Source organism: Pundamilia nyererei, unplaced genomic scaffold (genome assembly GCF_000239375.1).
Source record: "Pundamilia nyererei isolate P.nyererei 1_Seehausen unplaced genomic scaffold, PunNye1.0 scaffold00195, whole genome shotgun sequence".
Lineage (NCBI taxonomy): Eukaryota > Metazoa > Chordata > Actinopteri > Cichliformes > Cichlidae > Pundamilia > Pundamilia nyererei.
This window is the reverse complement of record NW_005187596.1, coordinates 1,027,608-1,053,873: the sequence shown is the minus strand read 5'-3', so window position 1 is coordinate 1,053,873 and position 26,266 is coordinate 1,027,608. Positions and strand designations below refer to the sequence as shown.

At 38.7% G+C, this 26,266-nt stretch overlaps 1 protein-coding gene across 2 annotated transcripts in view; it reads right to left on the bottom strand.

Annotated features, from left to right (window-relative positions):
* Window positions 1-14,744: 14,744 nt before the first annotated feature.
* The window catches only part of LOC102198298 (BMP/retinoic acid-inducible neural-specific protein 3-like), a 55,823-nt gene continuing 44,301 nt past the window's right edge, over window positions 14,745-26,266 (bottom strand). For both annotated transcript variants that reach the window (XM_005747362.1, XM_005747363.1), the window contains exons 7-9: window positions 23,910-24,132; window positions 17,604-17,946; window positions 14,745-16,046 (exon numbers count right to left, since the gene is read on the bottom strand). In XM_005747362.1, the coding sequence (XP_005747419.1) occupies window positions 15,276-16,046; window positions 17,604-17,946; window positions 23,910-24,132 (1,337 nt within the window). In that variant the 3' untranslated portion in view covers window positions 14,745-15,275. The remainder of the gene's footprint in view (window positions 16,047-17,603; window positions 17,947-23,909; window positions 24,133-26,266) is intronic.

Sequence of the window (26,266 nt, the reverse complement as noted above, 5' to 3'; positions counted from 1 at the left end):
TTTTTTGAGTGTGAAGTGATTGAATTCCCCGTTTTTTATTTACATTATGTTGTGAAGTAATAAACAAAACCTTACCTGTGTAAAGCGCTTTGGGGTCCTTAGGGACTAAGTAAAGCACTATACAAATACAGGTCATTTACATGTCAAATATACAGCAACTGAGAGATATAATACACTCACTAAAACAAAAATAGTGGCCGATATTATTTTACTTCATTAGATTTATGATGCAAGGAAAACAAAACCTAATGCAATGATACAGTCATCTTATTTATTCTTGGAACTTATGCTACTGATTTTTATAGGTCTTCAATTAAATCAGTGCCAAATGAAGAGCATAGGAGAGATAACTCTTCTAATGTTGTAATCACATACATCATTAGCCGTCATAGTTCATAAGCAAAGCAGCATCTCTATAAGAATCATAATACCAATTGTTTCCTAGATACAGTAGCTATCACAGTAGTGATTTTTATACACAAGAAAGCATGAATGCTAGCATGTGGGTAACACCTGAAAATTCTTAATTAGGTAAATTATCATACTTGGAACTGACAAAGCCTCTTGGATGAGAACTGAAAGATCTTCACGAAACTTAAAGATGTCCAGTCGTTTTCTTTCCAAGCTCCTTTGTCCTCCATTCTCTGAACTTCTCATCTCAAAGTGAGCACTTCTGAAGTACTCCACAATTAATGGGACCCCGACCCATGCTAACAATCCACTGGACAAATAATTGTCTTACAACTTTCATGACTTTTTCAATATAATGTATCAACTGACTACCCACATTGGGCCATTCCATATAAAAAGCACCTTTTTCATGAACGATAACTTTATTTGTATAACATGTTCTAAACACACTGTTACAGTTTGCATAAAACCACACGTTAAAGATAAGTGTACATGTCAAAACATATAAACACATACATACAGTTTTACATTCATTCCTGCATGCACACTTCTGTATACAAGAAGTCAAAAAAATTAAAGAAAAAAAAACTCAGCAGTTGTTTCAAAATAACCACATGGACCACACCAGTCAGGTGATCAGAGACTCCAACTGCTGAAATGAGGTCTGAGCAGGTCTGCCATATATACAGAAGGCCAGCCATAGAGGGCTTTATATGCCATTAATCTTTTTTTTAATGTATTTTGAATTTCATTGAAAGCCAGTGAAGGGCATCAGGAATAAGGGCGATGTGTGAACAGCCTAGCTGCTACATTCTTAACCATCTGAAGACAGACTATGGAGGACTGGGAGATAGATGTGAAAAGTGAGCTACAACAATCAAGACTGGAGAAAGTTAAAGTTATCGGGAGCCAATAAAAGTTTTGCGATGGATGAGCTTTAGGGATGCGAGTTTCAAAATATAAATGTTGGTGAGAAATAATGCCAAGATTCTTAGCAGGTGTTTTGACTTTGGGGAGGAGAAGGAAGAGTTGCCTGTGTAATGACTGACCTCCTTAGAGAAGTTAATGGGACCTGAAGACATGAACCCCCTTTTTGCCTGGATTGAGATGGAAGGAATTTAAAGACATCCAATTATCAATGGCAGTGAAGCACTCTGTAGGAGCTATAGCTAATGTAGAGGTATCACAAAAAAACCCTTTTCATTTTCACCAAAGCTTCACAGCTGATTTTCTCTTATGGTACTTCTATCCATTTGCAGTACCTCCAGGAAAAACTACAAAATGAATCCCAATTTAAATGACCCCAATTAGACATAATTATAAGGGCCAGTCTAACGTTAAAGAAATAAGTAAGAAATATTTTAACTGTCAGACTACAGTGTCTCAGTTATCCAGGGAAGAAATAGTACTGATTACACACCCCGGTCCCTTTACACACAGACAGGCTCAGACATTGACTGTGGAGCAGTCTATTTGTAAAAAACAAACCACACATACACAAGAACAAACAGTGACACAAATCCAAATAATTCATAAATGACCTTGTCTAGCACTGGTGCCTCAATCCTCTGATGAGTACATGTCAGAGCAAAGGATTGTCTAATAAGTGATGCATTGGAAAGCCTGGACAGAGTATCCCTAAAGCAATTCTTTTGTAATTGATGTTGCAGCATAAAATGGCTCTCAGTGGGCCTGGCTGATTAGGTTGGTTTTTTGTTGCCGTCTAGCCGCTTGCCTCACACAAGCAGTCCCTCACCAGGTGGAATGACAGTTTCACATCCAATTATCCCATTAAAGCCGATCGCATTCTTGTGTGTCCCGCCGTGTTTCTTTCATCTCATCTGTAAATGTGCGCTTTGCTGACCAGAACGATACGCGTGTTCATTCTGAAGTCTGATCACCTGGAATAATGAACAGCAGTGAAAACAAACACAAACAAGTTGCTGGAATTTATGGGAGCGTATTAGAGTATTGGTGAGAGCAGTCCTTCCTTTTGTCTCTTTTTATCTTCGGCTTTCCGTCTCATCTCTGTTGTTTTATTTTATTTTTTTGCATTCGATGCCATGCAGACTCCGGGGACTGGTGTTCCACTTTCTCTTCAATCCAACAGGGTTCATCAAGCCTAATCAGATGCGTGCTCTGTTGATTCCCCTTCATCTCAACAGATGCGGAGAAACAAGCAAACGTATATTTGTTTGTATACGCAGACGTATAATCCTGCGAAACATGTGGCTGCATTCTGCACGGGCGTTGCAGCCACCACATGCCTAATATTAGCTTACTGTGCAAAAAATAGAGATTATGATAAAGCCTGTATGAATACAGCACTAAAACCAGTGGCCCTTACAAGCAGCACTATGCAACATATGCTGCAACAATCTGACAATTATGATAACACCCTAAAATGAGTTCACAATGTGCTTTTGGTGCCGTGCGAGCAGCATTTCTATTCAAGCATAGTACATTTGTGTTCTGTTGGGTGCGTCTGCACAGTTGCTGTGGTGCTGCGTGTGACGTTTGAAAGAATATTTCCATAATAAAAGTAGAAGCAACGTCCGGCCCTGTCTCTCATCCTCCATGCTGACGATTTCATGCTGTTTTCTCCACTCTGTGTGATGTGACAAGGACACATCATTCTGGTGATTTCTCGAGTACACACAGTATCCAGCTTACTTTGGGAAAAGAAATGTGTTAATATACTGGACCAAAAAATAAATAAATAAATAAATAATTGATTTTGAGCCGAGCTGAATAATTAACAGCATTTTTTTGCAGTTGTGGACTGTTTCTGCCTTGTTTGCAGTGTGACTATGCCAATTCAATTTATTATTAATGTGTCAGAAATAGTGCTGTAGTACAATATATACTGTGTAGGGTGCATATAATGCCATAACATTTTGAATAGGCCATTCCTACAGCTGTGTCTGACTCCTTGAGCTCCGTCTTCTTGGACTGCTGTTAATGATTCCAATAACCAGCCAAGTCGTTCTTCTCATATCGTGTGTTGTGCCGCCCAGTGCTTTTACGCGTGATCCCTAAGTACAGTATTTTAATCATATACATGAATTACATATTGGATTAAACACTTTTTAGTGAAATTTTGAATGCAGCTTTTTTACATAACCCAGTGTAGTAAAGTAGTACTGCTCAAAGGCTCAAATTCTAAAATGAAAACACCTGATTGACTTTTAATAAGCCTACATGAATAGTCATAAATAAGTTATTTCCCTCCTGCTGCATGAACCCTGCAGAATGCGTTATGACAATCTTTCTTTGAAACATAAAAGAAAGAAGAAAATTAATGTTACACTACATTAATTTTCTTCTGTCCAGCTTAAATGTTAAACTTAAAAGCCTGAATCACGAAAAATTCTGATTTTCAAAACTGGAGTATTTTTTTTTTAATTAATTTACATATAATTAGGGGAGAATTGCAATGATGATGTAAAAGTCTAAAAAACTGATCAAATACCAGTTAAGGGGTTAATCTTCAAATTAATATTGTCCTCTTCTACGCCTTGTAATCTAGCTTAACACTTATTTCATCCCCAGTACAGATAAATTCAGCCCAAACTCCAGAACTGTTTTCTTCCACTTGCCTATGTCTTTCACTCACTTGCTCTCATTCTCTGCACATCTGCGGTCGATGCAGCCTCACCTCCTAATGAATGGCATTCATCTAGCACCCTGAGTAATGTCATTTTACAATGCATCATAGTGGCTAATAAACCCGGGATTGATTTGTGCTTATACAAAAACACATCAGGCGGAAACCATCACATCAGTAATAAATTGATGCTGATCTGGTCGTAGGGACGGAGCAGCCAAATGCCAGGAGAGTTTTATTTATTTATATTTTTTTCTTATTGGAGGCTCCTCAGAGGTGCAATCGATCTCAGTGCAGAGCCTTTTGTTCTCTGAAGTAATAAAGCAGCGTATTGATTTATTGGCGGGCGACAGTTACCTTTTGCCTTCTCCTCCTGTTCTCTGTTTCATTCCAGTGTCGGATCTCCAGGGAGGAAAAGTTTGGTCTTTACAGAAGCTGAAGTCTTACACTATGCTACAGTAAATGCACATCCACACTGACATTGAGATTTAAAGTCTGCAAAAATACAATGGAAGGGATATTGATTTGAACAAGTAGATTTTTCTGGAAAGGGTGTTAGACAGAAGTGTACAAATGTGTTTGTTGATTCTGAGTCTCTCAAATGATAAATCACATACCATAGGATTCTCTATTCAGGTGATCTGCTCTAGCAGGGGTTAAAAAAAGGGGGGGGGGGATAATACGTCAATTAGTTTTACTTTTTAAAGGTTTATTTGAATTTGTAGATGAGAAAGGGAACATTATATTACAATATGCATGTCTTAATCATTAATAAAACTATAGTGTCACAACTTCCCATCTTTAGGTTTTGTCTTAATAATGGGTGTATAAAAAATATTTTGAATCATCTGTGCTGGTGTACAGAACAAAACTGGTGTACAGTAAAACTGAAGGAAAAAAACGTACGGATCTAACTGTGGACACATACATATATTAGTACTGTATAACCAGCTCAGTACATGACATTCACTCTCAAAAGCTGAAACTATTTCTTGGATGGTCACTACCACACAACGCAATATCTTCAATTCCTTCTAGTATAACTCCAGAATGGGTATTTGCATTTCCCACAGCCATCATGTAGTTGTTATGAAGGGAGGAAACAAACTGGTTTTTGCACCTCTGTAGTTAGCCATCTTATGGTGGGTTTCTAAATACAGTGGGAGTCGGAAATTTCAAGTTCCCAGTCAGATTTTTTTTAGGGACCGCTCCCTCAAGTCGGATTTTCCGCTCGGAAAGTCCAACATACCAAAAGTAAGCAGCAGTAAAACTGTAAACCTTTAATCTATACTTCCACTATTGACTCATTAAGTCATACGGAGAGCTCTGTCTATAAGTATTAAGCACTATTCCTATCACTTTTTCTGGAATATAATGTGCACTCCCGAATAAGTCAGAAGTTGGGATTTGAAACTTGAATGTGCATGTAAAACGCCAGTGGGGCCTGACTTGATTTTGAAGTCAGCCTCAAGTGGCCATTAGAGGAACTGTGTTTCACATTAACCAGAGGTTGCTCTTTGGAGTAAACAAGCATGCAAACAAAAAAGGCTTAACTGTGTTTTTGTAAAAACCTTTAGATGAATAGATGGAAATCTATTCAATGTGTTTGTTAAAGCTCAAGGATGTTTACCAAAGAACCCTGAATGCTAGCATAAATTTGGTTTGTTTACAATAAAACTCAACAAGGTACCCTTAACCGAGACCATGATCTTCCCTTGTAGTTTATTTTATTGTGCCACTGCTGCTAGAGTTTATTTTAATAGTAGCAAAATCACAAAAATAATGATGTTGATCAGAACTTTTTAGAGTTCTGATTTTTCATTTTTCAGCCTAGAAAAGTTATTTAACAATGTTTGCTCATCACGTTGATAGAATCTGAGATTTAGTGTAGTCCTGACTTCATACCTAAAATTCACCTCACAAATAACCACTTCAGTTTATAGCCAGAATCAAGCAATTTTGTAGAAGCAGATTTTGTAGAAAAACTACTGAAATATACTAAAAACTTTTATCTATAGTAATGAGATTTTCTCACATCTTTGTGAAAATCAACTCAGACACCTCAGATGTAGCTCAATAAGAGCACCGTGTCTCTAATAAAGTTCTCATCGCTCCAGTTCTCAAATATTTGCTCTGGGGTTCATTCTGTCAAAAATTGATTTTAAAATAAAACCGCTCCTTATAAATCACTACTCTAAGTGGTTTAGGCAAGGAAATACAAATTAGACATTGCACAGGGATATTGACCCACCAGACCTCTGAGGATAGATAGCAGAGATCTCTCAGGTGTCCAGAGAAATACAGCAACACATATGGTAAGAAAAAAAGTTCTCTTTTATCCATTCAGTATGCTCAAAATGTGTTTGCAATTGCTTTTAGTCAACTGAAAGCCTCTACAAATTACCTTACCCGTCTTGTCTGGTTTCTTGTTTTGAGTGATTTATTTTTTTAAAGGTTTATTTTAAATGTCCAAGGTCATCATCTGCATAACTGTTCTGCCTTTGGGCAAATTTCTCTTCAAATTCAAAACAGAAAATGAATGCACAAATAAAGGTGAAGCAAACATCTTCAGGAAACTTCAGATGGAGGCTTTAATCAAGATGCTTTACAGTGAATTAGACACGCTTTTCTAGCCTCTGATGCCTCTGACTGACAGATTACTAAAGGTCAAAGCTTCTCTAATCAAAGCGCTCTTCTTGCCACCCACTCACACTGTCACATGGGAGGCTAGAGTCATCTGTGGAATGAAAAAAAAAAAGAGAGAGAGAGCTATTTACAAGCTTGAGGTAATGAATTATGGCTATAGCTGCCTCTGCTGGAAGAGTTTTTAGAACCGAGTGTAGTAATTGCACAATGAGCAGAGTGCTGTTAAACATCATAATTATGGGCGTACTACCTTGGGATCTTTTCATTTTGCTGGAGGAGGAATATGTACCGTAGGGCAGAATTATTTTCACTCCTCCATTTCCATTTTTCTTTCAAAATCACCCTCCAAATCCTTAATTACTCAGGCTGTGTGAATGTCTTGTTGTTATTTTATGTATTTCTTTTTCTTTAGTTTGGTGAAGATGGGGGAAATGTTGTAATGCCTTTCCCTCCTGTACACTGGGTTACAACCTATTTAACAACTTCAGGATTGCCTACTCAGTTGAGTCGGTTTTTGGACATTCAACGACCTCAAAGTTGAAACTATGTCATAACCAGAGGTGATGTCTTTCAATCTTTCCGAGCTGCATATTCCGTGCAGTGGTAAGCGCTCATTTCCTGTGTGTAATTGACACGGCTGTATCCAGGAAAAGACATGCTGACATTTGGTAATACATTCCACCACTCACATCTCATCAAACGCTACTCATCCATGTAGTCCTCATCCACCGTAGCTTTTGACACGAGTTGGAGTTGATGGGAGGAGCAGACAAATTGAGGTGATGACTGTTAACCTTCACAGGTGCTTGACTTCCCTTTGGTGTGCAGTGTCACTGACGCACGTACATTTGAACAGATCAGAGATGACATCTTGCACCTGAGATTAATAATGCAGGCAGGATCTTTGACCTAGACTACAGACGCATAACAGGATTTAATCAGCAGCTAAACGTAAAGCCCATATGTTTATTTATCTCTTTAGCATTATTTAATCCCACCTAAACGGGAGACATTAGTAATTAATTAATGTGAGGAAAAGTAAAAAGCCTGAGTCCACTCATGTGTGAAACACAACCTACACAGTGAAGCTTGGCTGCCTACAATTAAAGTTTAAAATCATAGCTAATGTAACATTAAATTTACAGCATGCTTTCATCACAAATCAAGTGATATTTGACTTTCTTAACTCTGTAGTTTTTTTTCATGCTCACTGTCTGCATGTACGCATTTTTTCAGAAGCAGGTGTAGTTCAGCATTTACTATTAACCTGACAGGTGACGGTTGACTGAACCAAATGAGGTCATGCACTATATAGTGTCTGCAAATTATGGCCTCGGTTTTTTAAAAGCCAGAAGAGTTTTACTATTTGTGCATTATTCCAGGATTAATGTTCAGTGCCTCTGGGTCCAGTTAGTTTTGTGTGCAGCGCATATAAATGATGCCGATTCCTGGTTGGAAAACTGTTGAAGGGAGTTGTGAAAGGTTTATGGGAAACGCTTCCATGGCATATTTATATGTGCACTCAATAGGTAGTTTCATATTCATACTAATTTTGCGAATTATAATCCCCAATTAGTGTCAAAATAGAGAGAAATAAATGGCATGGTCACTTAGCTACTTGTCATTCAGCGTGCAGTGTCCACTGTTTCATAGTCAAATCTTCCCCCACATCTGTGATGTCTGGTATTGAAAAACAAAGATGCCCAGACTGAAGGCCCTCCAACACTGAGCGTGTGGCAAAAATATAACACAAAATTTCGCCTTGGCTGTTGGTGGCTGGCACTATCTATCTATCTATCTATCTATCTATCTATCTATCTATCTATCTATCTATGAACTGATCTGAATAGAATCTTCTTTCTTTTTGTTTTTTAACATCAGGTCATTGCTAACAGTCATTTTAGGTGTGATTTATTATAAGTTTGTCCTCCTCTCTCACAGAGGAGAAAATACTAGCAAAGACCATGTAGAAAAAAACATGTTGTAGTAAATGTGTGAAATCTTAGACTGTTTCCGGTAGAGTGTTCCCAGCTTAACTGAACTTTTGTTGATTAAAACACAAATGGCTACCTGCTGCTGTCGTGTTGACAGCCTCCTACCATCATTTTACACATGCTCTAAAGAGACAGTCTCTCATTGAGCAACAGTAAACTGCCAGCCGGATAGTTCACTTGCTCACTAGTAAGATTGCATTCGGTGTTTAAATAGACAGGTTCTAATTTTGCATCAGAGCGGCCACCCCTTTAATTCCAGCTATTAGTTGCTTAGACCAGAATGTACCCAGCATAGTGGTTTGCTTTGTCTCATCAGGCAGCACTGGGATTCTGCAATTCTCTTTTGAACTGAAAAGAGCAGATGATGATGAGTACATTTCACTTTGACGAGTGTACCTCTAATTCACTAAAGGTCATGAAAAGATTGAGGTTGTACTTAAATATTTTTGAGCGCTGTCTGTACAAAATAGCCCCTGATGTTAAAAGTAAAGCTCTTGTTTTCTCCCCCTTTGCCCTGACACACTGACACAACCCCACACAGGCATTTCTTGCAGGCACCATTTTAATGATGGTTTTGCTATGCACTTTAGTTGAACAGAAAGTGCTGTCTGCTGCCTGAGCTAATTGGTATTTCGTCCCATCACCTTGTCTAAAGCGGCCACACAGCGGAAGCAGCATGTCAACATCACAATAGCAGCATCTGCTATCCTCTGTTAGGGTCTACACTGGATCTGTTCGACAACAGTGCACCGCTGTGCACTCAAGACTTATTTGACAGAGCTCAAAGCCCAACACACAAGCATATCTGTTTGTTTAAGAGGCCTGAAAGTGTTGACAAAGGCTTCAGCTTGCAGTTAAATGTGTAAAGCAGGAGGGAGGCCACTACACAGCTGGTGTAGCCAGCTGCATAGGTATAGTGTACCTCACATCCCATCCATCCACCCATCCATCCATATCAATCACAGAGACAGGAGGAGAGACTGGAACGTTAAACTCACACATCCATTGCTGATGGGATGTTATCTTCTACAGGCGAGAGAGAGATTGACATATTTCTGAAACACCAAACACACTGAAATATTTATGTTCCTAAACCCGGCACCTGACACTGGATGATTAAACAAAGCTACGAATCCACTCTTTATAAAGCTTAGTCATTGTTTTACACATATGCACATCATTGCTACTCTTCCCTTTAGCCAAAAAATGATCATCATTTCCATTTCAGCAGAAAATACAGATAAAATATAGACCCATAATTAGTCACCTTATAAGAATTGATACAACACGACCTGGTAAAAAAATTGTAGGTTGAAAAGCAGGAAAATAGGGATAATATCACAGTAATAACAGTCTCAGTATAAATCATTTGTTCTGTTTTAACTTCTGTTTATGTTAACGAGCGTATATGTGTACTGAAATATATGTGCGGCCGGCACATTTTTATCACACTTGTAAATAGCAGTTTATGCACATGGAAAGGCACATGCATTGTTTATATATCTGGCCCTCGGGCTTTGGTCAAATACTGCAGTGGCCCTCTGCCCTTGACTCACCTGTGAGTTCCAGTGTTGATTGTGCGTCTCTGCATCTACCACTCCTGTTTTTCAGGAAATCAGCTCAGCAGGTCTACGTGCACAAAATTGCGAGTGACTAAACACACAATTCCTTTCTGCAACTTGAACCTCTTCATTTCAATTTCACACTGTTCCCCCTTGTTTTGTGTTTTTTTAACACATGCTGTTGTTTAAAGAGAAAGTAAATAAGGGATTTTCTTCCAAACCAACCAAATATTGTTCAGAGAAAATGTACTGTTTAACTTCTGCAGATTTACCTACACAAATAAAATAAAAGGGAACACATCCAGCATGGTCTTGGAAAACCCTACTAGACAAGTGACAGCAAGCAATCTAAAAAACAAAGTAACTATATGTATCACCTTTTAACTTATTTGTTTGAAATAATACTATAATGCTAGTAAATGCAGCAGATGTAATCAGATGTGGAGCGCATTTCTCATGTCTCTGAGCTTTAGTTTTCTGTTAAATGAAGTGGTTTCAAAACCTTGAAATAAATAAACAGACATAAATGTGTGGCACACTCTTGGCTTTCTACTTTCTTTCTTGTGTTCTGGTGCTCAAGTCACATGTGACCGTTCAGCTCTGCTACTATGCGTCACGCTAAGGTTCCCAGGTGATGGTCATCTCTCTGGCCGCTCACAGTTTGTTCATTTACTCCCTCACAGATCAGTATCTACTCCAGTTAATTCCGGTGTACCCCAAGGCTCTGTCCTGGGTCCTTTACTTTTTATCATCTATCTCCTACCCCTATGTAATATTTTTAGGAAGCATAACATCCAGTTTCACTGCTACGCAGATGACACCCAGCTCTCCTCCAAACCCACAGCTACTCTCCCACCCACATCCATTTCTGACTGTTTAAGTGAAATCAAGCTCTGGTTTACTCATAACTTTCTTAAACTTAGTGGCAATAAAACATAATTCATTTTAATAGGCACCAGATCAAAACTGACTACAGTTCCAACCAGTCTTTCGTTATCCATTGATAACTCTGTTGTCACACCCTCCCCTCAGGTTAAGAGTCTTGGTGTCATTCTCGATAGCACTCTGTCCTTCACAGCACATATAAATAATATCACTCGGTCTTCCTACTTTCATCTCCGTAATATTAACCATCTTCATCCCTCACTCACACCACACAGTACCGCCATACTTGTCAATGCTCTTGTCACATCTCGTCTGGATTACTGTAATTCTCTTCTCTATGATTTACCTCATAAATCCCTCCATAAACTGCAGTTGGTTCAAAATACAGCTGCTCGTATTATTTCCAGAACTAGATCCACTGAACATATAACACCTGTTCTTAAACAGCTCCATTGGCTCCCAATTCACCTCCGTGTCAATTTCAAGATCCTGCTTCTCACTTTCAAAGCGCTTCATAACTTTGCTCCTCCATATCTATCCGATCTTCTCCATACATACTCACCCCTTCGTATACTCCGCTTTTCTTCAGCTTCCCTTCTGTCAGTTCCACCTGCTCGCCTGACTACCATGGGACTCAGAGCCTTTAGTTGTTCTGCCCCGAGACTTTGGAATGCACTTCCATTGCTCTACGGACCACACACTGTCTCACCACTTTTAAATCACTACTCAAAACCCATCTGTTTAGAATTGCATACACCTGATCTGTCTTAGGCCATTTTTTTACCTTGCTCAGTTTTTATATTTGCTTTTATACTTTTATGACTGTTTATGTCTAAATTTTATCTACCATGTTTGCTATATATACATTTTTCTTATGTTTTTTATGGTATGTTTACATGCTACTGTAAGGTGACCTTGAGGGTCTGAAAGGCGCCTATAAATAAAATGTATTATTATTATTATTATTGACTACTTTCATTTTGGCAAAAATCCATTAGCATTTACAAACCACCTTGGCAAGTAGCTTGGGTGTTCAAATCACAATTGAAGGCTTAACAAGTGTTCCTAGACATTTAAACCCAAAACCGTGGGAATCACAGGTGCTGAAGTCCATGCAGCACACTCTGGGGGAATTATTGAGGGCCTGCATCTCTACTAATTGACAGCTGAAAGAAAAATTGCAGTTTTTTTTCTCTCTTTTTACATTTTCAGTTGTGTTTTAGCAAGAAGGGCCTGGATTCGAATCCGCCATCTTGCCTGTCTATGTGGCGTTTGCATTTTTTTTCCATGTCTTTGTGGGTTCTCTCCTGGTACTGCAGCTTCCTCTCACAGTCCAAAGACACGCAGTTAGTGGGGTTAGATTAAGTGGTGATTCTAAATTGGCCTTAGGTGTGAATCGCTATCTATCTTTCAGTGTTAGCCCTGCAACAGACTGGCGACCAGTCCCGGTTGTCAGTCTGCCACTTGACCTATGGCAGCTGGGATAGGCTCCAGCCCCTTCCCATGACTCTGAATTGGATAAGTGGGAGAAAATGGATGCATATATTGCATGTATTTATTTAATTATAAGTGAGTGAGTCTTTAGTCTTTAATGGTGGATCATGGGTTGTTTAGTTCAAGTAACGTCCCTGACCAAAGTGTCCTCAGTTGTAAGCAGGCACTTAAGTGTACTAGAAATGTCAAAGGTGATTATTAAGTTTCTCATTTAATTCACAGATAGCAGAATCAGTCCATCAATCAGAATCAACGTCTCAACCCACAGTCGCTGGCAAAAAAGTAAAGAGCTGCTGTTGTGTAATACTGTATTTATATAATATGCATGTACTTTGTAGCAATAACATCCACTAGATATGATTTGCAAACAAGCAAACACAAAGGGAATTTTTCAGAGGTAACAGATAATTTAATGCATAAATGTTGTTTCCTGTGAGCCACTGGCCAGCTCTTTTGTTTGTGTGTAGATTGTATTTTCTGTATATGTTCTTACATTATTACTTTTTAAACTACTACAATGGACATAACACTTCTGCACACTTTTCAGAACTTCTTTCATCTTACCTATAACTTGTATAATTCAGTTTTATAATCATCTTTTATGGTGTTGAATAATGTTTGCATATCCCTCTTACTGCAGATATGTCAGTGTTTGTCAAAATTAACCAGTCCCATTCAAATCCACTAGTTACGACATGTAACCAATCAGTCAAAGTTACAGATTTAAATCAAATATATTTCAGATGTTCTAGTTTAATTAGTTAGATTTTTCTGACATTTGCTGACAGTTCCAAGTCATAGTTAGTTCTGAGACAAAATCTGCTGAAAAACTTAAGACAAAGAGATGTTTCACCTATCAGCACATCAACTAACCAAAAAACCCAATGGCTCCACCAGAACAAGGTTTGGAATAACTTGGCAATTGCACAGACCTGAATCCAACTTAAAATCTATGAGGTGACCTGAGGACTGTACCAAGATGACCCAAATTTGAGATATTTGGGATGTTTTTATAAATAACACTGCCCTAATCCAAATTGTTCCATGTTGATACACTCTCAAGGTTTTAATCTGTTTTTCAATTGAATTTTACAGGTTATAGGTCACATTAAAGGTGAAAGAATTATAAAATTATTTTTACAGGCTATACCAAATACACAGCTGTGGGTGCTAAGGGGGCTACCCTTAATTCACATAACGTTATCCCCACAGCATGCCCTGCATGAATTATTTTTAAAGAGGAAAGAATATCTGAGACAAATGGAACATTTTTACAAGTATATTTAAGAGCCCCTTGAAAGAGTAAATAACATTCTAAAATAAACAAATCACAGGTGTGGCACATTGCACCATGCATAACATTGCACACAATGTCAAATTAATTTGCTGAGTGTTACTGACATATCCAGTGCTAGTACCACCTTGTGTCCTTACAAATTAACATCTTGTGTAGGACGACGTTATGCACTGTAATCGAGTTCTTGGGGTTAACCGCTCTGTTTAATGAGGTCTCACTCACCTGAGAAACAGCCTGAACAAAGGTAAGTCTACTGAGACTGCTGAATGGTTTGTACAGTGGACCACAAGGACAGCCCACCTGCAGCCCACCTGCTTGTAGATATGGCACAGACATGCTGTGTTTCCTTATCTGGAAAGCTGACATAGAAAGTCATTTATGAAGCCCAGTGTAAGATTTGAACTTCAGACAGGACCTGCTGTAATGTATTCTTCCATTCTCCTTAATATCAAGTAACAGCCTAAACAACACTTAATTTTGTAATCCAAGTACTGCAGAGTTGCGCTGGTTAGTGCACCTGTCATTAGCTGTACTTTTTAACCTGCTTACTTACAATTTGCCTAAATGGATGGCGACTGTTGTCTGTAATATCATAGAAATCAACATTTAACTGGTGTTGTGCATTATGAAAAAAGTAATGATTAATTTAACTGACTAAGGTTCTTGGTGCAGACTAACAACTGTCTGGTCAAACTGGTTGTACAAATCCCTAAATACATGGTACTCTGTACTCTTGACTGTCATCCTGATCACCCCCCGAAAATTTGAACCATGCTTACAAAAAGTCTGTGATGCAATTCCTTAATACGAAAGGGACCCAAGAATTCTTCTGACAGCTGGAATGTGTTATAACGTGATGTTTTAATATCAATTTATCTACAAAATCTTGACTGACACCACTGTATTCTGGTTTCCATGGAAAGTGCACTGTCACTAAAGCAAAGGAACATATAAAAATTACAAACAAACAGACTGTACCATTTTTAACATAAATCATTTGTCATTGGTACTTACAGTATAAATGAGCAGAGTCATTTCGAAACAGGATGGTTCAACTTTATGAAGCGATATCTGAATTTCTACTGTAGACATCTTTTGTAAAGAGTTTTTGTTCTGGAGAGTTGTGTATTTCCTTACTGATCCTTCCCATTCATTATACTATAGCACTGAAGGTAGTTGCCACAAAAGAAAAACCAGAACAACCAGTACAGTACATTCTTCAGCTGTCCACAGCCAATCAACTCCTGATTAATTGTAGAGTCTGGTAATCCATAGACAATGAGCACAAATATAAGCATCTGTATCACAATGGGCACAAATCTATGTCCATGAGTTCTCCTTCTAGCCATTTACAGACTGTATTTCCTTTCAAGCAGCTGTTAACTGCACAGCTTGGTGGTCTCGTAATCCACTGAATTGGGCAGACGTGAGCTGAAGGCCTGTAAGGAAGCATGGATGCGAACCACCTCGCTGGCAGTCAGTTTGAGTCTGTGCCGGAGAAGGCAGGCAAACAGGTCCAATCTCTGTTGACCAGGAGGGGACAGCCGGTTGACCCGGTCTCGTATTTCCAAGAGCTGGAGCATAGCTGTGTCCTGGGACCCTTGAGTGTATGGGTAGTCCAGTTGCAGAATCAAGTCACGGATTGCCTCCGGGTCGAAATGCATGCTGTAGCCAAAGACCTGGATACTGTTTATCTTCATGTAGCCCAGGTTCCGAGCAGGATCTGCCATTTCTAAAGGCTCATAATAAATGCTGTCATTCAGTCCATCCTGAGTCTTTATCCTGCTACGAAGGTAGATGTGAATGGTTTCAAAGAATGTCTTCCACTTGTTGCCCAATGTCAGAGTCCAGTTGTAGCAGTCAAAGGGCAGGTCCAGTTTGGTGGCCTGCCAGTCTGGAAAATTATTCTCATTGACAGTGATGTACCAGCTCTCTGAGTGGCTCCCACCAAAAGGATTGATATAGAGTGTAAGGGCAGGCTCCAGGGTGCTATTCTTTGTAAGGCAGATCTGAAGGGATATTCCCAGCAGCATGTGGACCATGTTGGTCTTATACTTGTTGCTCTTAAGCGTCAGCAGCATCCTCTTCCTCCATGATGGATCAAACCAGCTGTTGAGTCGCATGTCATTGCTGATGAAGATTGCATGGACCTGTCAGACAAAGTAAATACATACTTTCAGTAAAATAAGATGCAGTGCTAAAAATAAAAATTAGATTAAAACTGATTTTTGATGGTACTAATATTACTCATACGTTCTGGTAATCTGTGGAGGCGAGGCTTTCACTTCACCTCCATGTCTACTGGAGAAATTCTACATTTATTGGAGAACAACATGACTTTATGTGCATTACTTTTAAAGTGATAGCCAAATAAGGTGTGGAGTATTCTAAAAACTATGAGCTGCCTTTTTAGGCAACTTTATAAAAGGCATATTACAAGGCAAAAGAGCCTGGTTTGAATTGAAGAAGGCACAATGTATTTATGGTTTACACATGATATTAAGATATTAGAAATTGTGACATGCTCAGATGGAAAATTGTCCTCTGTTTTCACTGTATTTTAAGACCAAAATGTAAGATCCTTCATGGACTTTTTTTGGCACTATGGAAACCATCTTGGAAAATGTTGTTTGTTTTTTTACGCATCCACATGCCAAAATCGCTACACTGTCATTTAATAGAGCTGAATGAACCCGATTAGGGCATAAAGGATGGGTTAAAACTATACCATGGCCTTTGGATAGAGTCAGTCTGCAATCCTTTTTGACAACATCAACATCACAAAGGAAGGCCGTGAAGGGCATCATACTGTAGTTTCTAGAGCAGGAGTCTCAAACTTGTGGTCCGGGGGCCATCTGCAGCCCACGCCACTTCCTATATTGACATGAGGGAATATAATGCAATTTGGCCCTTGAAGTTACTTTTTTTTTTCTCAGGGATGGAGGATGTGTTTGTTGTTGAGTACAATGTTAAATTAAGTTTAATATAACATTAATAGGATGGCAAGAGTAGGAAGCAGAGAGTACAAACATGTTGAGGAATTGGCTGTGTTAGTTCAGTCAGAGAGTTATTTGTAAAGAAAACAATTTTCACTAGCAGCCAAAAACTAATGTGTACACTTATGTCTGCATTTATATTTTGTTAAATATGAACAAAATTATAGCAGGAGTGCTGCCACATGTCTGGCCAGAAAGAAAGCACCAATTTGTTTATGTGGTAGTTCAATGAAAGGCTTCAGTTAGTTAAGAGTGAGAAGAAAAAAATGTGTTCATGTTTGCAGTTTTGACTTGTTATACAATATCTTGTTTTAAAAAACAAACAAAACATTACATTTTCAGAAATATTTGTGGGTGTTTTCTTGTTTGATTTTTGTACTACTTGAACGCTAAAGCGGCCCTCACATGAGATGACAGTGCCAGCAGTGGCCCACAGCTCATTTAAGTTTGAGACCCTGTTCTAGAGTGACTCCTCCAGGTCACTTTTTCATCCCCATTTCTAGCAAAAGTAAGTAAAATAAAAAGAAACCACAAACTTTCTGTGTGGTAGGACAATAAATGGTATAAAAGAAAAAGTGGTGAAACTAAAGGGTTTCAGTCACCAAGAGGGTGAGATTTTTTACATGTGTCTTTCCAAGACTACTGCTGGGAAAAGACAGCTCAGCTCTCACTGAGCCTGACATGATTACACAAAGGCCAAAAGAAAACTACCTCAAGCCTGCGGTCAGCTCTCTGCAGTAGGTAGCCCAGCTCCAAATCCTGAAGGTCTGTCTCGAACCCCAGATAGTTCTCTGTAGAGTCTGCCACCATAGGCCTGCAGGTCCCTTGTGTCAGGGCAAAGCCTGGGTTGCAGCTCCCACAGCGGGTTTGGTTGTCTGGTGCACAGGCCGCACAGGCCAAGCCTTCTCCAACAGAGCAGGGTGGAGGCAGCTGACAGGAGCTGTGTTCATATCGGCAGCTGCAGCTGTGGAGCTCCTCTGAGAATGCACCAAGCTGGTTGTTCTCTGAGCAATATAGGAGTGACTGGAAATGACTCAGCCAGTAGGACTGAGGCCTGGTGGGGAAAAAAAAGAAAACAAAGAGATAAAGGCAAAGAGGGACTGGTTATTGAACTAGCTTTAAGGATGATCCATTTTAATAGGGAAGTGTTTTATTAAGCCCAGGACACTTGTCTGGGTCTGCAGACAGCTTGCTTGTTAAAAAATAAAAGAAAGAAAGACCTGACATCATTTTAGTGATCATTTAGGTCATTTACAGGTCAAAAGACTTGTGCAAAAAGTTTATTTTTTTTACGAAATCTTTATTTCAAGAGCTTGTTGACACTTTGTTGTCACTGACTTTGTATTTACTACTTAGAAAAGCAAAACGTCCAAAGACTTTTTTTTTCATTAATTAGGTTATGCGATAGTGACAAATGATCAAACTCCATCAGCCAAAAGAAAGGTTCACAAGAGATGGCTGAAAGTTGTGGAATATTTTGATTTAACTTTGTTCTAACCTAGATCAAGTGGAACCAACTACTGTTTGACTAAAATGAGTACAACACAGTCGTCCCAGTGTCACCAAAGGACTGTCGGTTCTTTGTCAGTCCTTTTCATTATTTTCCCCAATGGGATGGTAAACTAAAACAGAACAATTCATAAGGGTTTCTTAAGGTCAATATGAAAGTTCCAGCTTGTTTGACAGCCTGAGGATGACAAAGAATTTTCGTAACACAAATATGGTACATAAAAAGACAAATATGAACATGAATTCATTCCTGAGCAAACAACACTAAGAACTGGTATTTTGTACTGAAGGGTACAGAATCCCGAACTGTTAGACCAAACACTACTGGATCTAACAATAGGTTAACACTTATAGTAGGCGTATAACGACCATTAACTCTTTTAACTTTTTTGGCATGTAGATAAAAGCTCTTAAAAGCATAAAATTCACCAATAAGGCAATAATCACATGCCCGTGAGTTTACAACCCATCATTGTTCCAGAGAGAGATTATCATTCTGAGCATTCTTACATAATGCCATTTGGTCAGTAGCCAGCAAAACTGTGAAACTTTACCTGTGTTGACTGAATCAAAATAAATATCTCGGCTAGTTATAAAATCTCCATGTCCCAATAGTTTGATATTTTTGTGCTTTATACTGAAAATATTTGTTGTTCTATGTTTTCTAGTATAAAGCACACAAAATAATGATATTTTTATATTTTCTTTGGTAATGTGTAGATATGTAGACATGTTAACACTTAAACAAAATACTTATAGAAGTACCTGAGTCGCTCGTATTAGTTTGCTTTACTACACTTTAATATTTTATGATGTAGGTTATGCATGCGGAGACTGCGGGTACAAGCAGTTCTGGAAGGTAAAGCGTGAGAACCTGAATAGAGAGCAAGAGAAACTGTCTTTGATGAGTTAGTGACATAAATATTGGAAGTGCACAGCAGTTGTAGGGGGAGTTTAATCTCAGACATACATATAATTCCCCCATGAGCACTTGAGTTTGATTCCCTTCTGTAGGACTTTATGGCTTTTATCCTCTTTGCTTTATGAATGCAATGCTCACTCTATACCGCTGGCTTCACTTGTAGAAAAAAGGCTTCTTTGATGAGGATGCATTGAAGGAAACTTTATGCTAATCTGAAAATGTTTGCTGGATTACATTTAGGGTATTTTCCTCTGTACTCTGCTGTTATTGTGTGCTTGACAGTGGCAAGCAAGCCGGAGCTCGGAAAATCACTGATTTGAATATCAAAACCCTCTAATGGAAAATGCGGTCATGGGAAATGAACCGAAAGGACTCTTCCTTTCCATCAACCGCTACCTGTGGGTAAGGCATTTCACCTCTGACAGCTTCAGCACAGCAAAGCAGTCACCAATAGAAGACTGCGGTTGTACTGTTAGTTCCCCGGTGTGATTATGTACAGGCTTTGTGCTCCCCACAACTCTTTCTCCAAACCGCTGCTGTAAATCACAGAGTTTTGCGCTGCGAGGAGCCAGCAACACTGAGCTTTGATAATACAATCAAGCAAATGCGGAGCTGTGTGAGTCATTTAATTCTATAGATAAAGTACATAAAATATTATAGTCAAGCTTCAAGTAAAATACTGTGCAACATATGGTGACTTGCACATTATATACAAATGTGATAATTGAACTTATTATTCTGATTCCATTGCCATTAATCAGATTTCTAGTCTTCTGGGAAGGAAGGAAGGTTTTGGAACATGGGTGCAGGGATTTGCTACCTTTCAGTCATAAGAGCATTAGTGAGATTCAATAATGATTTTAGACGATAAGGACCGGCTCAGTTCCAATTTATCTCAAAGGTGTTGGATGGAGCTGAGGTCAGAACTTTGTGCAAGCAAGAAATCAGTAAACCGTGTATGTATTTGCACAAGATGTACACATGGGATTTGGCGGATTTAGCTGATGTCACTGATCATCCCTGTACATTGGGTTGTGTACAGTGAAATTTTTTAAAATGCACTGAAAACAAAAGCAGGAGGAAATTATATATTGAGTCTTTAGGGAACAAACATAAGAACAAAATAATGGTGAATTGTAATAGTAGCATAAAACGGATTTATAAAAAAACCAAAACAAAACTCTGGGTTCTGCAGGTACTCCAAGACTGAATCAAATCATTATTATCACTGTGGTATTTTACAATAATAACACTGCACTTGAAATACTATTTCTACTGCTAATGTTCTATTGTTGGATTTGCAGTACAGGCTCCTCAGAGGAGCACTGTGCTACTTATTTTCAGAACATTTCATCATATTTATCTTCTGCTAGAGGCACTGTATATTATTAGTCAGCCAGTAACAGACCAAGCCATCAAGAACAATCAATATGAAGAACATAAAGAAGTCACCAGAGTCATGAAGTGCAATAATTGCACTTGCATTTTTTTTATCTATACAAATGAATGTCCATTAAACACTATGATTTTAAAGACAAAGTTGTCAAATCTACCAAATGCCTTGAAAGGGTCATTAAAAAGCTATTCAACACTTTTCAAGTCAAATCTTAATTACACTCTGGAAGAAGTCAAAGAGGAGAGGACTCCACCAGAGAAACATTCAAAAGTGTACATAGAAAAGGAAAAATCAGCACCTTTATATGGGAGAGATCTATGCATAAGAAAGGTATTTTCTAACCTGATTAAAGCATAAGTACTAAAAGCATCACTTGAATGGCAATGTGGAGCATTATGCATAATGGCCAAAGTTTGAGCACAAAGAGTACTGTGCTGTCTCATCATTAGCTGCTGAACAAAAGCTGAGCCGACTGCTGCTTCCACTGGCTTATTTGCTCATAATTGTCAGCGCAGTGGAAAACTAGCCTGCAGGAAGCAAAATCAATCACACATCTCCCTTCTATCGCAAGTCCTACGAACAGGATGTTAAAGAGAGACTAAGGGTGGTTTTCAAGAGCTTCCCTTTCTCTCCAAAGCCAGCTGACGCACACCCCTTTCCAAGTCTCTTTCTACTAAGTATGGAGATTTCTATGAAGACAGAAAAGAAAGGAAAGGCTTCACAGTTGATGTGCCAATAATAACGTAGATAAACAGTGCCTGGACGAGTGCGATGACACTTCCTGGCAAACTTGTGGGATTATCAGCTGCATAGATCAGTGATTAATGTGTGTTTTGGCAATGTGGTGAAGAGAATAACATTGATTAAGAAGAGGGTGCACTGAGAAACAGAAAAGAAAGAACAACAGAGACATGGGCTGGACATTAAACAGAGCAAACTCTAATAGATTAATCTGAAAGTTGATTTATGTGTTGATTTATGTCGCCATTTCTGCAGCATGAATCGAGGTGAGCGTAGTGTGACTGACAGTGATTGCTAGATTCGTCACCTTCTCCAATTGCCTCTTCTGGCAGGTAAAAGGTACCCATTACAAATGTGGATTTCTTTCAATCTTAAAAGACTAGTGTGTGATTTGTCTCCTCCAAGAAAAAGCTCAAACACTTACAAGGGCAGATCTGTACGTTTTACTGACAAATTACCCTTTTATTCTCATTTTGGGTTTCTGTTGAGTAACTTCCTGTTTCCTTTTGTAATTTTTGGTCTGTTTACACCATTATCAGTTTAACTTCCAGCCTGTGTTAGTTTTCCCTCCTCTGTGACTATATGCCCTGCCCTAATTGGTCTCCCCTGTGATATCTCTCACACCTGTTTCCAATTAGCCAATCACACACCTCTGTATTTTTTGAAAAGTGTTGAGTGGCTTGTTACTGCCTCATTATGACTTGTACTCTAGCCTTCTGGTGTTCGCTGGGTGGATCTATATTTTCCTGTGTACTTTTTCCTTTTGTATTAAATTGTGTTTGCTGTTACTTTTCTCTGTAGAGACCTTTTGCCTGCCTTCACTAGCTGTCTGAACTGAAGACTAGATTTTGGATCTTATCCTACCTCTGTGTGTCCTGCGCTTGGTGCCTCGTCCCCCGTGACTGTCACACTCAAGCCATAGAAATAAAAACCTTCCTCTCTCAGCAGCAAATGGTTAAGGTGCATGATGTTAGGGTTTGCCAATGCGTTATTTTTTTAAATTAAAGGATTAATTTTTTAACAAACTTTTAGATTTTTACAAACTGCTTGGAATAACATGCTATTAAATGACTGAATATGTGGTTGTGTGAGTGGGAAATCTTCATAGCTTCAAAAAACTAAAGGGAATAAAGGGACTTTGGTATTTGTGCTACAAAAGTACATATATATTATGTGTGTACTGTGCTTGTCCTTCCAAGTCTTCAACTATAAAGTAACTCATATTAAGGAGACAAAAAACAGCATCTCCGCAGCAAATATTAGCTAGTGACAGTCAAATCAACACACATTATAGCATTCTTCTGAGCTAGGTGACTAAATCTGGACAATTAAAACATCAAAATATTACGTAATTAAAAAAAAGTGCTTCCCTCCAAAAATAAGACAACTCTCAAACAACTCTGAAAGCAAATAGTGGATACAGGAATATACATTTACTTGCCCATCTCTACATAGATGGTGGATGCTAGGTTGTCATAGCTATCCACCTGTGTGTGTGTCTGTAATTGTTTCAAAAAATGCAGGTGCCTTTTGCACATCACTCAATAATTCAAGTAGGTTAAACTGAACCACAGAAGTCACACATCAGAAAACATTCTGGAACAAATGTAGTGATAGTTATATTTTTAACGAAATATTGCCACACAAGCATTTATGTATAATAAATGCGTTAATAAGTCTTGGAATGTGTTACTTAATTTGCCTAAAACCAAATTTAACACTGATGTGTAAGTGTAATGTTGTCACTTAATTAGCTTAACTTGCTAATTAATCAATTCATTAATTAAGTTTTAATTAACAAAAGGCTTTATACCTCATAATTCTGTCTTTGTATTTAGACAAATTAGGGATTTTTATTCATTTTTTATGAAGATTTTCAACATTCAGACATGAAACAAGTCAAGAAACTCTGGTTTCAAAAACATTGCAGGGGGATTCAGAGTTAGGAGCTTAATGTTACAGTAATGTATGCTATGTGAACTCCTTTCTTTTGAAATGCAGCTGTAAAAACCTTGGATAAAAAATTAAAGCTATTTAAAAATGCCTGATCTGTTTTAACAACATTTCAATGACTGCAACAAGATGTACAAAAATTCTTAGCAAATGCAGGTGCAAGAGTGACTTCACAGAAAAATCTATTCCATAATCTCCCCCTATTCAAAAAGTAATTGCAAGGGTACGCAGGCTAAATGCCAGAACTACAATGGCAACTTGTTTACTTTAATCAATGTGTCTGGATTAGTCTATAGGGTAAACTTGTGATGTGCAACCTCTATGAGGAAAACCTCAAACAAGAACACTGCACCAAAAGACACCGCTTTAATGTAAAAGGCCACAGTATATAGAGTTGTGGTATGAGAACATTTTGAAGCTGTGCAGAATTATTGAGATTTAATGTGAACATAATAATGGTGAGCATGAGAATGCGTGTTACTGTGGTTGTGCTCACCGTTCTCTTGGTATGCGTACTTGGGGCTGTCTGTGACATCTTTTACTGAGACTGAAGAGTTTGAAGATGACTCTCTCAGCACGTCTGGAGAGGACCCGCATGCTGTTCTCCAGCTGCTCATATCGCCACTGGAACAGGCTATCCAGGGACCACATGTGCTGTATGGTTGACATGTTCAGGAAATAGTTTTGGGGCAGCCTTGCATAGAAGGCCTTGAATTCATCTGCAACAACAGACATAGGAGAAAGAGGTAAAACTCATAACTCATCACCACTATTGCAGTCTTACTAAGTAAGTAGAAATATTAAGAATTTATCTTGGCAATAGGACTGGGATATGAAAATATAACTGAAATAATAACCAGTTTTGTTCAGGTCAATGAGCAAAACTGTCATGACTGAATTATGCAGTCAGCCCGCTATGAAGCTGGCTTATCTTAACACACAAAATTTAAATCCCTCAATCCTCATTTCATCCACAACCAATCATTGACTGTTGGACAGCACATGATCACAATATTTTGGTTATGATAACAGACCCACACTAGTGGTTGACAGGCCCCTCCCTTTTTTTTAAGCCATGCAGCTCAACTATTAAGGACAAAGACAGCAAAATGAAAAGAACAACAAAAGCTGCTACTTCAACATGAAACATGACCAAGTTATTTCAGTATATATTGAAGATTTTAGTCAAGTGTACAGACAAAAGAAATGGGCCAAATCAGAAAATCAAAGACCTAGCCAGTGTTAACAGCAGTCCATAATAAAGGTGTTAACTGTACCCTATGTAGTGCAATTATTTATTTAGGAGGCACCACTGTTGGGAAAAGTAAAACCATCCATGTATTTAAGTTATTTTAGTCAAAATGTATTAAAAAGATCTTTGAAACAATCCTGCAATACCTTTGGTGACCCTGTAACTCCAAGAGTATCGTATTCGTGAGACTTCATGAGACTTTTCTCCCAAAATCAAAACATAAATAAATTGCACAATACAAGCAATACACTGAAATAAAAGGAGAATGTGGAAAATATAATAAAATTAAACCTTATACATGCAAATTAATATTTAATTTTATTTCAGAAAACATCAGGCCGCATCATATCTTTAAGACATTAAGCATTATTATCATCCCAACAGAGCATCTTGCTCTCAGACTGCAGGCTTGCTTGTGCTACACTCCCGTCTCTTCCATCCCCATGTGATTATACACCATTACTGTCATGGTCTCACGAGTCCAGATCTGGTTTGGTTCCTTGACAATTAATGCATGTCATTAAACTGTGTCTTCGCTCTACCATCGTTTGTATTTTCTCCTGTCTCCCTCACTTGTTCTCTGTGTCCTCACCCCCCACCCGAATGCAGCAGATGGCCGCCCCTCCCTGAGCCTGGTTCTGCAGGAGGTTTCTTCCTGTTAAAAGGGAGTTTTTCCTTCCCACTGTGCTGCTCAAGTGCTTGTTCACAGGGGTTTGTCTGATTGTTGGGATTTTCTCACTAATATTGTATCCTGTTTTTTTTTTTGTTTTTTTTTTTACAATATATAAAGTGCCTTGAGATGACTGTTGTTGTGAATTAGGGCTAGATAACTAAAAATGAATTGAATTAAATTTTTAGTGCATTTAATTTTTAAGTTTGCCCAAAATGTCGTACAAAAACAAATCAAGAGATAAAGCGAAAGACAAAACCAGTCACATTAAATGGCCTGCATTTGTATAGCGCTTTTCTAGTCCCTAAGGACCCCAAAGCGCTTCACACTACATTCAGTCATTCACACACACTTACAATAGCAAGCTACATTGTAGCCACAGCTGCCCTGGGGCGCACTGACAGAGGCGAGGCTGCCGGACACTGGCGCCAACGGGCCCTCTGACCACCACCAGTAGGCAAACATGGGGTTAGTATCTTGCCCAAGGATATTTGGCATGGGATCAAACCACTGACCTTCTGATTAGAGGCTGACCTGCTCTGCCACCTGAGCTACAGCCACCCATTAAAACACATTTTACTAAGTTCATTGCTACACTGCTAAATATCTGATTTATATTTTATTGTACTAAGATGGTCAGTAGTAGATCAAATCATTATGTATTTGAAAGTAACTTTTCATTTACACTCTTGTTTTCAAAAAATTGTGTCAAGACTGTTGTTGCGGGGTGTGGTCTGCGGTGCCGCTGCAGGGGAGGCGGACGCACCTGAGTGGCATCCGCACTCATGCCTCGTCGGCTTAAAGGCTGAACTAGATCCTGTACTGTTGTTGTTGTTGTTGTGGAAGAGTTCAGCTGAGAGCTGAAAACCTGCTGCTCTGTGTGTGTGTGTGTGTGTGTGTGTGTGTGTGTGTGTGTGTGTGTGTGTGTGTG